Source organism: Capsicum annuum, chromosome 10 (genome assembly GCF_002878395.1).
Source record: "Capsicum annuum cultivar UCD-10X-F1 chromosome 10, UCD10Xv1.1, whole genome shotgun sequence".
Classification (NCBI taxonomy): domain Eukaryota; kingdom Viridiplantae; phylum Streptophyta; class Magnoliopsida; order Solanales; family Solanaceae; genus Capsicum; species Capsicum annuum.
In genome coordinates this window covers 210687218-210699607 of record NC_061120.1, presented here as the reverse complement: position 1 = coordinate 210699607, position 12390 = coordinate 210687218, and the positions used below count along the sequence as shown (strand labels likewise).

General features: G+C 34.2%; 2 protein-coding genes across 2 annotated transcripts; both read right to left on the bottom strand.

The window, feature by feature from the left end:
* Window positions 1-3741: 3741 nt before the first annotated feature.
* Window positions 3742-7440, bottom strand: LOC107843702 (short chain aldehyde dehydrogenase 1). Its single transcript, XM_016688072.2, has 3 exons — window positions 7249-7440; window positions 5949-6244; window positions 3742-4508 (listed from the first exon to the last, which is right to left on the bottom strand). The coding sequence occupies exons 1-3, from the start codon at window positions 7287-7289 to the stop codon at window positions 3970-3972; spliced, it is 876 nt and encodes a 291-aa protein (XP_016543558.1). The 5' UTR covers window positions 7290-7440; the 3' UTR covers window positions 3742-3969.
* Window positions 7441-10119: 2679 nt separating this feature from the next.
* On the bottom strand, window positions 10120-10743 carry LOC107844637 (uncharacterized mitochondrial protein AtMg00810-like). Its single transcript, XM_016689005.2, has 2 exons — window positions 10444-10743; window positions 10120-10293 (listed from the first exon to the last, which is right to left on the bottom strand). The coding sequence occupies exons 1-2, from the start codon at window positions 10741-10743 to the stop codon at window positions 10120-10122; spliced, it is 474 nt and encodes a 157-aa protein (XP_016544491.2).
* Window positions 10744-12390: the final 1647 nt, after the last annotated feature.

Below are 12390 nucleotides of genomic sequence, written 5' to 3'. Positions count from 1 at the left end.
ATCCATATGGGTTGGGAGATTTGCAAAACCGCCTCCTCATAGACTATCCACAACGAGAAAAAGGTCAACTTCTGGAGAGATAGATGGATCCCTCACTGTGAACTCCTACTATCCATTATTTAACCCCTTTTCCCCAGCAAACTCAAGACACTAAACTCTTTGAGGTCTGACAAAATGGAACTTGGAACCTCAACAATCTCCCTGTGGTAATCCCTGAAAATATTATCCAAACTTTTACAACACCTTTACTCCCAATCCTAGGGCCATCATTGATGAAATAATTTGGAACATCACTGGAAATGGCCTATTCTCCAGTAAGAGTGCTTATATTCACATTGCTAAATCCTACAACAACTACTTCTCCCTCTCTTTAAATGAATCTGGAAGGCCAAAATTTCTTAGAAACTCAAAACCTCGCTCAGACTGAGGCAACATGACAGACTTCTTACCAACCTTATCCTCTTCAAAAGAGGTGTTAAGCCTAATGCAAATTGTGTCGTATGAAACCATCACCAGAAAGACAACACTTAAATCTTTTTTGAATGTCCTGTCCTTCAGGACTTCTGGGAAACTGCTCTCCCAGACTACCTCCGTTCAATTACACCACTCTCAACGACTTTCTCCCCTCAAACTGGCATCCTATTTGGAGAGCCTTTCAGCACTCCCAATTTGATAGGAATCTTGATTGGCAAGATATCATACCCTTCTTCCTTTGGATCATCTGGAATGCCAGGAACTCTAACACCTTTGATGACAAAAAGAACCCTCCCAACTTCAATCAGGCCTACTCCTAAACGGTCGAGTATAAGCACCTTACTAAAAGGTATGATTGCCCCCAGATTAGCCAGACCATCAACATCAAATGGAACCCCCTGCCAATCACGACTTCAAGCTTAACACCAATGGCTCGAGCCTGGGAAATCCAGGAAAGGGGGGAGATCAGAGGAGTGATTAGAACTTGTAACGGGGGATGGGTGATGGGTTTCTACAAAAGCTTCCACAAAGCTACCAATAATATGATGGAACTAATGACCCTCATTGAAGGCCTTAATTTGGTAGAACAACATAACCTCCTACCGATTGAAATCACTATTGATTCACCGGAAATCATCTCCATGTTAACTAACGGAATCTCCATTATAATGCTTTGATGTTGGACTGCAGGTCAAGGCTAAGAAGACTAGGGAATTCAGAAGTGAGTCACTGCTACAGGGAATAAAATGGAGCAGCTGATGCACTAGCTAAAGAGAGAGCAAGGTCGTGCAGGTTTAATGAAATCATGCTTTTTAATGTTCCACCGATGTGTACAAAAAAAGCAGTTTGGGCAGACATCTCCAAAACTTTTTTTGAGAGAAAAATTAGTTGTTGTACTAATGACTCTAGCTGGCTATGCCAAACTCATTCCTTTTTGAATCCTGATTGAGTCTTCAGGATGGTTGTAATTTGACAATGTAGTACTTTATTTTAATTTAAATGCATGCCTTTTCTACCAATTTTTTTTATATGTATATATAAATCAACACTTAGTTTCCTTGGAAATTTATTTGTTATCATGACACAAATAATAATTAATATGAACATTGTGTACGTAGAGTTTGAGACAATCACTATATATACCTTTTCAAAAATAGCAGTAAGATTTTTGTATATTTTTTATCTTCCTCGAACCTTATTTATGAATTACACTAGATTTTATTATTATTATTGTACTTTGTACGTGTGGGTGCATGACTGACATATTAATGCATGGTACTTATTACGCATCAATTAATATCACATGCTCTGATTAAACATTTTTGCCTATTATTTAATGTATAGATAAGTCCTACAGTACACATATACTTCTCTGTGCACTGCCTCTGCCGACACTTGGGGTAAATATAGATTATATTTGTAGAATTTTATTCGTATTTATGTTTATATCGATAGCAGATTAAGAATATGAAGTTTATAAGTTTTTAGTTGTTATTAAATGGATAGCTTATCTTAATTATTGGATTTGCAATTAATTTTTTTAATGCATATTTAATGAGTATTCTCATATAGATACTGAGTTAAGCAAAAGCTGTATATTGGGTTCGTCATAACTCGTAAGTCATAGGCTACCATCGACTTTGTTTATACTAAAACTGATAAATACACACCTCATGTATCTACGTAAACTTTTCGTATTGTTAATATATCATAATTATTCATTATCAAGGTTTCACGATCTGCTGGCGAATTCATTTCAAATTCTAAGATGAATATTTATTCGATCTGAGCTCTCTTATTGAGAATGTACATGAACATGTTCAATTTTATGTCTTGAAGAGCACTCGAACCTCCACACTTTAGCACGAGACTTTGAGGGTCATGTGTATGTTAACATTTCACCGACACTTTAGCACGAGACTTTGAGGGTCACGTGTATGTTAACATTTCACCGCCAAAACATTTTGAAAGTGATCGGATCATATTCCATGAATATAATATCTATCTCGTATGCATGTATGAAATATCTAACAAATGTCGATCGTGTTTTGATAGGTCATACTGTCATATACATTGCAATATATTATTGGGAAAAGGCATCATTTCCATCCCATACTATACAAGAAAAGTCTAAGCCACACCTAAATTATATAAGTGACCTATTACACACCTTAACTATATAAAAGTGATTTTATTACCTCCCCGCGACCCCCATTCTAAGGCACGTCTGTTACACTTATTTTAGGCGCGTCCAGCCTATTAAATAACAAAAGTAAACGGCTAAAAACATTAAGGGAAAAGCATCGTTTCCACCCCAAACTATAGTCGAAAAGTCGAATCCACACCTAAACTATATAAGTGACCTATTACACACCTTAACTATAAAAAATGATACTTTTTACTGACGTGGTGCTGACGTGACAACGCGTGTAAAACACTACACCACATGCAAGTGGTGGTAGCCTGACAGGGTGTAAATAGTTTCACTTTTTTATAGTTTAGGTGTATAGATCACTAGTATAGTTTAGGTGTGGCTTCGACTTTTCGGGTATAGTTTGGGGTGGAAACGATGCCTTTTCCTTATATTATTTAATCATAATAATTAACATGTTTTGGGTGTCAACACCATACATGTAAGTATTTACACATTTCCATCCTCCATTTTTCAGATGAGGCACATTTATGATTTATGTAACACCTCATTGAATATTAATGGCCTGGGTATTAAAGCCAATTCTGCAATCTGCATGATCTTATGATATTGGCATTATTATTACATATATATGGCTCACAGTATCTTATCTGGATGTCAATATCTTGTAGGGCTTTGAACAGTATTTGAATTTTACTTGAATAAAATTTTGATGTCTTAAATTCGACCTAATTCAATCTTTAATATTTTTGACTAGGCCAAGATATAGATATAACAATCTTAAAAATAGAGGAGTTAGTTCGAGCACTTAAAACTATTGCACAAGAGCAGATTTATCCAGTGAACTTTTCAGTCGAACTCGTTACACTGGACTTGACTGGTAATACGATTTACGTTTTATGTATGACTTATGAGTTATTGCACAAGTGCAGGTTTGTCCAGTGTACACCTAATATAAAGATAGCAACTGCAGATTTCCCCAAAAGTATATTTATAGGTTATCTTATCAAAAATTCTTTACTATAACCATCATGTATACTACTTAAATAAAAACAATCTGCTTACGATTGATTTGCATTATATAAAAGGATATAAATAAAAAATCAGCCAAAACAAATTAAAATAAAATTATATTTCTTCAAATATTATATTACATACCAATGTCATCATTCAAAGGAAAAATAAACATATAGTAATTTCTTGCGAATAGAAAAAAAGTTGATAAAAAGGTTCTCTTTCAATGCAACTTACTCGATGCAACTTCGAATTAATCAAACCAATGCCACTTACTCGATGCAACTTCGAATTAATCAAACCCCAAAATGTATGTGATCGAAAAAAAGCTATACCCAAGATAATACACTTCGAATCGTGTTAATATAAGTCGTATTAGTACCGTTATAACCTCCATCAATCACAAGATTAACACCACTAACAAACTTAGCTTCATCACTAGCCAAATACAACGCAGCCTCTGCCACATCCTCTGCAGTGGGCACCACCCCTTTTAAATTCGCCGACGAGCAAATTATCCCGTTCACCACACTCTTATCAACCCCCATTGCCTTCACTAACAATGGAGTCGCCACCGCGCATGGCGAAACACAGTTGACTCTGATACCATGTTGACCTAACTCAGCACATAAATTTTTCATAAGTCCAACAACTGCATGTTTCGAGACAGTGTATGAATGTGGTGATTCGCCCGAGGAAACGGAGGCGGAGCTAGATGTAAAAAGAATGACACCTTTCTTTGCTGGGATCATAACCCGAGCTGCATATTTTGCTCCGAGAAATGATCCGTACACGTTAACGTCAAATACTCTTTTGAAATTCTCATTATCCGTATCGATTATGTTGAAATCGAGATTCCCTGGGATTCCTGCATTTATGGATGGTAAAATTAGTTCATAAAAATATAATGTGTCCTTCGGGATTTGGAGGCTGGTTATCCACACGGATGGTCTGAGTTCGATCCCCCTTCAATGTTTTCTGAATTGAGCCTGTCACACAGGACTTGTCTAGTGCGGTACACGTCCCCTGTATGGTTTGCAGGCTATAATCCTGCAAACCATTTTGAAAGGGACATTAACTCGCCTGTTTATTGATTCATCTCATTTTGATGGTTAATTGATGCACATAAGCATGTATTTTTTAGTCACTCTTTAAAGCTCGTCCATATTCTAAATGTTGTGCAAATATAATAAATTACCCAAAATGAGACCAATAATCGGAGGCGACTGAAGTGCTACATCAAATGATGTATGTGGGAATCATTCCCGTCCCAAGTGGTGTCACGATTCGGCCTGGCCGGTCGGGAAGAGATTCACATAGAGACTACCGCTATCTGAGAATCTCTTTCTATGTTAGCTAACCGTGGTTGGCTTTCCTATGGTAGTCCCGCTGCAGCCTCTGAATGGCCGTCCCATCGTCTAACATTTGAATAAACTTGAAATTTTTTAAATCATAGTCTGACATTTTCTCATACAATTTTTAATTTACTCAAAAGGAATCTTTAAATCATAGTCAAATAAATTCATAAAGTATAAGAAAAATAAAAGAGGGATGGGGAAAGGTGGATCATTTACTAAATAGCTATTAAAAAGGGGACAAGTGGTGAAGATTTCTCTTTTTTGGCCTGTTCAATTTAGTCCAGCTGATATACATAGTTCAAACTGATTCATTAAAATTTTTGTTAAAATATTTCTAAAACTGTTTTTTTGTTTCGATATGTTACATAAAACCGTGATAAACAAAAAAAAGTTTATTATTAAGTAAATAAACAAATTATAAGATAAAATAAAATTTGGTAAGAGTTGAATGTCCTAGTAACCTTGGAGCAGATTATCTTGACTCAACCCATTTTATTAACACTTCAAAAATTAACCCAACTCGCTCATTTGATACCCTATCTATATAGGAGAGTGTAAAAATCAAACTGACCAATAGACCAAACCGATAAAAATGCTACTGCTTTATTGAGTTAACGATTTTTTAATGGTTTCATAAATTCTTTTAACTATTCAATTTCCTGAACAAACATCATCCTGTTCAGGCTTAAAGATTCTTGTAAATTAAAACACATCACGTAGGATCTCGGTTGCGGCTAAGATCGATTCAGTTTCTTTTCATGTTAGTTGCTACTATTTCTATTTTATGAATATTTTTCTTATAAGCTAGATCGAAAACCGAATCGTTAAAAACTAAAAACCACTAAATCGAAAATCAATAAAAAATATCTTATTAATTTATTTATTAGTTTAGCATATTTAAAAATAAAAAAATCGATAAACCTAATATCGATGCACACCCCTCTACCTACCTGCATTATTGAACATGATGTCGAGTTTGCCATACTTGGAAACTGTCGTGTCGATGAGGCTCTCAACGTCTGAGGCCTTTGTTACATCACAATGTATGTATGTAACATCAATGTCGTTGTTGTCGTTGTCGTTGTCGTCGTCAGGACAACTAAGGAGATTGTTGCAAAGGGATTGGCCTATTTCATCTTGAACATCTGCTATAACAACTTTTGCACCATTTTGTAAGAAAAGTCTTACTGTACTTTCTCCAAATCCACTAGCTCCTCCAGTTATAATTGCTACTTTGCCTTCTAATCTGCATTTATTTCAACAATCATCATGCACAATATTGATGATTGATTTAGGAAATAGATAGAAAGAATTAAAAGTGTGTTAACACTCCGCAAAAGACTGATTCGAGATTTGAAGTTTATTCATTTCTATAATGATCTCAAGATAATACTCCCTTCGTTCCATTTTACTTGTCCCAAATTAACTTGGCGCATTGATTAATAAGAAAAATAATTAATAACATGACTAGTTTACCATAATACATGTTTACAGTTTAATTTGAAGAAAAAATAATTAATGCAAAGGGTAAAACATGAAAATATTTTTTTTGTCTTTTTCTTGATTTGTGAAAAATAACAAATAAAATGAGAAATCAAATTAGAAAATTTGAGACAAGTAAAATAGGAAGGATGGAGTATATAATTGAGTTTTATCCACAGTCAGATATTTATATATTTTCGATGGATAACTTAAATATATGTAAATGGTTTGAGCAAAAAATTTTGAATTCTCGTGAATTTGTACTCCATACTCTGTATTTACCGCACCACTTAAATCTTTTACATGAAATGACACATTATTAATTAGTATGGTATCAAAACTAAGGAGGGTGGTCGATCTATAGCAGTATAGATGTGAATTCGATATTCAGTATGGTATCAAAACTAGTGAGGGTGGTCGATCGATCCAACAATGTAGATATGAATTCAACTGAACTCATAACTTTTAGCCTAGATCTGAATTTAATTGTGTGTATTGCTACAAATCTTGAACTATGAACCTAAAACTCAAACACAGTGATGAGTCAGTAGTTGACCTCCTAGTTTTGAATTCCCCTCTGAGAATTTCCACATGTTTTGTTCATAAAGAAACAATTAGGTTTGTGTGTAATGAAGAAGTATGAAAACACTTTACATAATTAAGTTAAAAAAATGTATGAAATACATAATTAAGCTAAAAAAAAATGTATGCAGTGATCTCATAATTTTAATTGTAAGTTGAAAGGGGAAGTATAAAAAGTAAGCTTACCTTCTTCGTGTCTGAGCTAAAGGAGAAGTGGAGGCATTCATATTTAACAGATTTCTTGGAAATAACACAGGGAAGTACTTCTGAGCCAATGAGATTTTATTGTCTAAATAAAAAGAAGCATTTTATAGAGAGAAAATGAGGCACCCTTTGACTTTTCAAACATGAGAAAGTTAATGCTATACTAGTTGTTCTAACGTTGTTTAGCTAGAGGTGTAAGTTATAATAGTTATAATAGTTTTGAGATATATTAATTTATCTCATGTTCGGTTTGAGGTATTAGTTAGTTAAATAATTATTTACTCCACCATCATCCCAGAGTAATGAAAATACGTTGTTCGGTGGGATAACTAATCTCGAGATAACTTGTCCCGTGACATAACTAATCTCGAGATAACTTGTCCCCGACCAAACGAGATTATTATACTGTATAGGCTTAGTGCAGTGTACATATAGTGGTATTAAATCAGTTTGAAACCAAAATATTGGGGCACATGCACTGCTGCAAGAAGTTTTGATGCCAATTGATTAATTTGAATTTATGTAATGGTATTTAATTCAATATTAAGTTTGTTTTTTCTAAAAAAATTATGACTATATATCATCCCAGTAATAGTCTATTTGTATAATTAATAAGACAAAATTAGCTTATTTTGATACATACCTTTAGTTAAAAGTATTTGTGAGAATAGCTATGTGTTTGATTAATCATTTGAGAATTGAAAAGCTTTTATTCGCATATATAAAAAAATTATTTTCCCGAAATAATTTTTTTCTTTTTTTTTTTAAAAGATTATCATTTCAACCAAGTTAGGTGTATATGTCTCATGTTTTAATAGTGCTAAATAAAGTTAGTATCAATGTGAAGATTATTTTTTCCCTAAAACTAAGTTTAAGTTGTAGTCTAATCCGATATTGGTTGAATTTATACATAATTTAACAGATTAAAATGATTACAAATGAGGAAAAAACCATGGAAAACTATAATACATTTAGTCCCTTTAATTTTCTGCTGTTTTAGAGATCAGTTTTCTTTAAATGGATATTGAATTGGAAGAGTTCTTTTTAAATGTTCTTTAAAAGTAAGCAAATTCAAAACATTTAAAATACAATTAATAATCTTATTGTGGTCCAAGCTATTATTGTGAAAATTTCATTAAGAATGTCATTTTTGGAACAAAAACAAGCTAGAAGTGGAATGATTCAGAGAAAGTACTGTACTTAATAAAAATGTAATTTTATTAAATTAGTAAGTATTGTAAATAAAATTGTTATTTTGTTAAGTTGGTTAAGTAATGTACATAATAAAATTGTGATTTTGTTAAGTTGGTTTTTCCCCTCTCTTTCCTCGAAGAGTCTTTGCGAAGATACTTTACTTTAAAGTTTAAACCTAAGCTCATACCTATAAAAATACACATATTTTATTGATGAGACGTCTCGAACACTTCATAAATTATTGGATAAATATTATTGCCATTTTTCAAAACCGAAGTGATTAAGACATAGATCTTATTCAAGACAACTTGAAATTTTGAAGTGCTTTTTGCTGATATCCTTGATGATTAAATATATCACAAGAAGGTCCAAATTAGCCTACGTTTGAGAAATATATATGCTATTAACGGCCTTCAAATCACAAAAAAAACATAAAAGCTTTAAACTTTGAATCCGCCTCGAATAAGGGTTTGAGCTGGAGAACAGATTGAGTTGTCAACAATATTGGTGAAGTCAATGCTGGAACTAATAGATATAGAAAAAAAAAACAAATTAAAGCAATACAGCAGATCCAACTACTACCAAATTTTGGGGCATGTGATCTCTATTCTACTATTATAGCAGTAAGTAGATTGCAATTTGCCATGTGCTGTTTGAAGACTAGTCTCTATATTACAGCTCTCTTACGAACATGACATTTACTTTTCATTTGTCTGGTTGTTTAATTTTCACATCAAATAAAATAATGAGTAGATGATCTCTTATTAACACTTGTCATTTGTATGATTTTTTGTTTTTTATTTACTTATTTTGATCTATTGGAAAATTAGAGCACTTTTGAAGCCTTAATGGTAAGATGAATGAAATGAATGTTTGCATAGGAAGTCTTCTGTGATAAGAAGATGTTGCCAAATTTTAAAGATAAATTTTATAAAGTGATGGTTAGACCAATTGTATTGTATAGGATGATGAGGTGTTGGTTAGTCACAAGCTCTCATATTCAGATGAAAATTGCGGAAATGAGGATAATGAATTTTAGTGATCTAGATGAAACTTTGTCATGCAATCAACAAGCTAAACTTTATACAGTAGAGAGAGAATTTTTACATTTTTTCTTTTGAGATAATGGACCTTACACCACTTCCAGTTGTACTATTCACCCTTATATAGTGTGTTTTAACCGACTCTCTCTCCTCTAAATATCTCACATGATGGTCACATGTTATATAGCAAACTCCCACTTACAAAATCTTATTACTATTACAATTATCTATATTCCAGTTAAATCTACAATTAACAACTCCACTGCATTGTCTCCTTTCCACTTAGCTGTACTACATCTTTCTTCTTGATAAATTCTCTTCAACTCAACACTCCCCTTAAGCTGGTGGTCGGAACACATCCAACACACCTAGCTTGGATAACAAGGACTCATGTTGTCCAATTCTAAGTCCCTTAGTCAATATGTCTACCAACTAATAGAGGTACACAAGTGTTGAGGATCTATGAAGCCTGATTTTACTTTATCTCTAATAAAGTGACAATCTATCTCAATGTGTTTGGTTCTTTAATGGAACATGAGATTCCCATCTATCTGAATTGCTGCTTTTCTATCTGAGTACACTTTGATAGGAGTTGTAACCTCAACATTTAGTTTCTTTAATAATCGTGCAAGCCACACAAGTTCTGAAACACTGCTGCCATGCTTCTATACTCAGCTTCAGCTGAGCTCCTGCTTACAGTTTGTTGCTTCTTAGATTTCCAAGAGATCAATGAATCTCCAAATTTGACAACATATCCGGCTACTGATCTTCTAGTGTTGGGACAGGCTGCCTAATTTGAATCGTAATAACCTGTCAACTGAGTAACAGTATCTCTCTTAAGTAGAACACCAAGACCTGGTTCCTTTTTCAGGTACTTAACAATTCTAAGAGCTGTTTCCCAGTGTGATACCTTAGGGTGTTGCATAAATTGACTAAGTACTTGAGCTCTAAAACAAATATCTGGTCTCGTGATAGTGAGATATAGCAATTTTCCCACTAATTTTTGATAACTAGTGATATCTTCTAGTTCAGGATTAGAAGTAAGTCCCATATGCTGATCTAACTCCAAACTGGTAAGCTTATGATTAAACTCAAGAGGTGTACTAGTAGGTTTAGCTCCACTAAGACCTGTCTCTGCAATAAGTTGTAGTGTGTATTTCCTCTGGTTAAGTAAAATACCTTCCTTAGATTGCATCACTTCAATACCCAGAAAGTACCTCAACTGCCCCAAATCCTTCATCTTAGAGTGTTGATGTAGGATAGACTTGGCTTCTTGAATCATCTAAGGATTAGAACCAGTAATGAGAAGACCATCTACATATACAAGAAGCACAACCGTATCTCCCTCTTGATTCTTGGTAAAAAGAGAGTGGTCATGAGAGTTCTGACAGAAACCTTCATGCAATAAAGCATTAGTGAACTTAATGTTCCATTGTCTAGATGCTTGTTTCAACCCATAAAGGGACTTTTGTAATTTGCACACTTTATTCCCCCCTGTCTATGAAAACCAAGGGGCAATTCCATGTAAACATCTTCATGTAAATCTCCTTGGAGAAATGCATTATTGACATCCATCTGAAACAGATCCCAACCATAAGATGCAACCAAGCTTATTACTTTTCTGACAGTGACCATCTTAGCCACAGGGAAAAAGTTTTATGATAATCCAATCCCTCTCTTTAAGTGTAACCTTTTGCAATAAGTCTGGCCTTAAACCTATCCACCCCACCATTTGATTTGTATTTGATCTTGTATACCCACTTAGAACCACAAGGTTTTGCTCCCTTTGGCAAATCCACAATGGTCCAAGTGTGATTATCTTCTAGGGCTTGAATCTCTTCTTTCATAGCTGAGATCCATCTCTTATCTTGTGCAGCTTCCTTGAAGGATTGAGGCTCTAACATTGCTGAAAAAGCTGTAAGATATCCTTGATACTTGACAGATAAGTGATCACATTTCACATGATTTGTAATACAATGAGAACTAGATTTTGCAGGAACAACATAGTCCTTGATCCAAATTGGAGGCTTTGTACTTCGTGTAGTTTTACTTGGTGCAATAACAACTGTAGGTTGTGAATCAAGGTTAGGATCTGTAGATGATGTAGAAGGAAGAGCAAGTGTAGGGGGTACTTCATGGATAATTGCACTAGACTCTTTCATGTGTTCATCAACTGCAAAAGACATATTTTGTGTAGAGTCCTTTGATAAGCTTGACTCCACTAAGTTATATAGTAGTGGAACCTTTTGAGCATCAGCTAAAATACCTGCATCACAAACAAAAGGTGAGAGCAAAGGTGCAGGATTCTTTGCATCAGCAGTATATGGTGTTGCTTTGAAAGGAAAGAATTGCTCCTTGAAAGTCATATCTCTAATGATGAATACACTATGTGTCTGTAAATCATAAAGATTGTATCCTTTTTGTGTAGTGGAATAGCCAAGTAACACTGACTTCTTTGCTCCCGCATCAAACTTATCTCCTTTTGGCAACACACTTGCAAAGCATAAACAACCAAATACTAAGTGTGCAATAACAGATGGTTGTCCAAATAGACTTTCATAGGGATATTTACCATGCAACAAGACTGTAGGTAATCTATTTATCAAGTAGGCTGCTGTTAAAACACAATTACCCCAAAACCTACTCGAAACTTGTGACTGTAATTTTAAGGACCTGCCTACCTCTAACCAATGCCTGTGTTTTCTTTCAACCACACCATTTTATTGTGGTGTGTGTGTGGGCAACTACTCTGATGTATAATACCATATTGTAACAACAAATCATTCATATATGCATTGAAAAATTTAGTCCCATTATTAGATCTCAACGTCTTAATTCCAACACCAAATTGATTACAGACCATAGAAATGAAATGTTTAACAGCAAC

Bases quoted from the DNA above. Each gene is read 5' to 3' on its own strand.
- LOC107843702 (XM_016688072.2), bottom strand. From the start codon at position 7,289: ATGAATGCCTCCACTTCTCCTTTAGCTCAGACACGAAGAAG. The intron at 6,245-7,248 runs GTAAGCTTACTT...AAATAAATGCAG, and splicing joins TTAGCTCAGACACGAAGAAG to ATTAGAAGGCAAAGTAGCAA. The intron at 4,509-5,948 runs GTAGGTAGAGGG...CCATAAATGCAG, and splicing joins CATCATGTTCAATAATGCAG to GAATCCCAGGGAATCTCGAT.
- LOC107844637 (XM_016689005.2), bottom strand. From the start codon at position 10,743: ATGAAGGATTTGGGGCAGTTGAGGTACTTTCTGGGTATTGAAGTGATG. The intron at 10,294-10,443 runs GTACTTAGTCAA...GATTCAAATTAG, and splicing joins ATATTTGTTTTAGAGCTCAA to GCAGCCTGTCCCAACACTAG.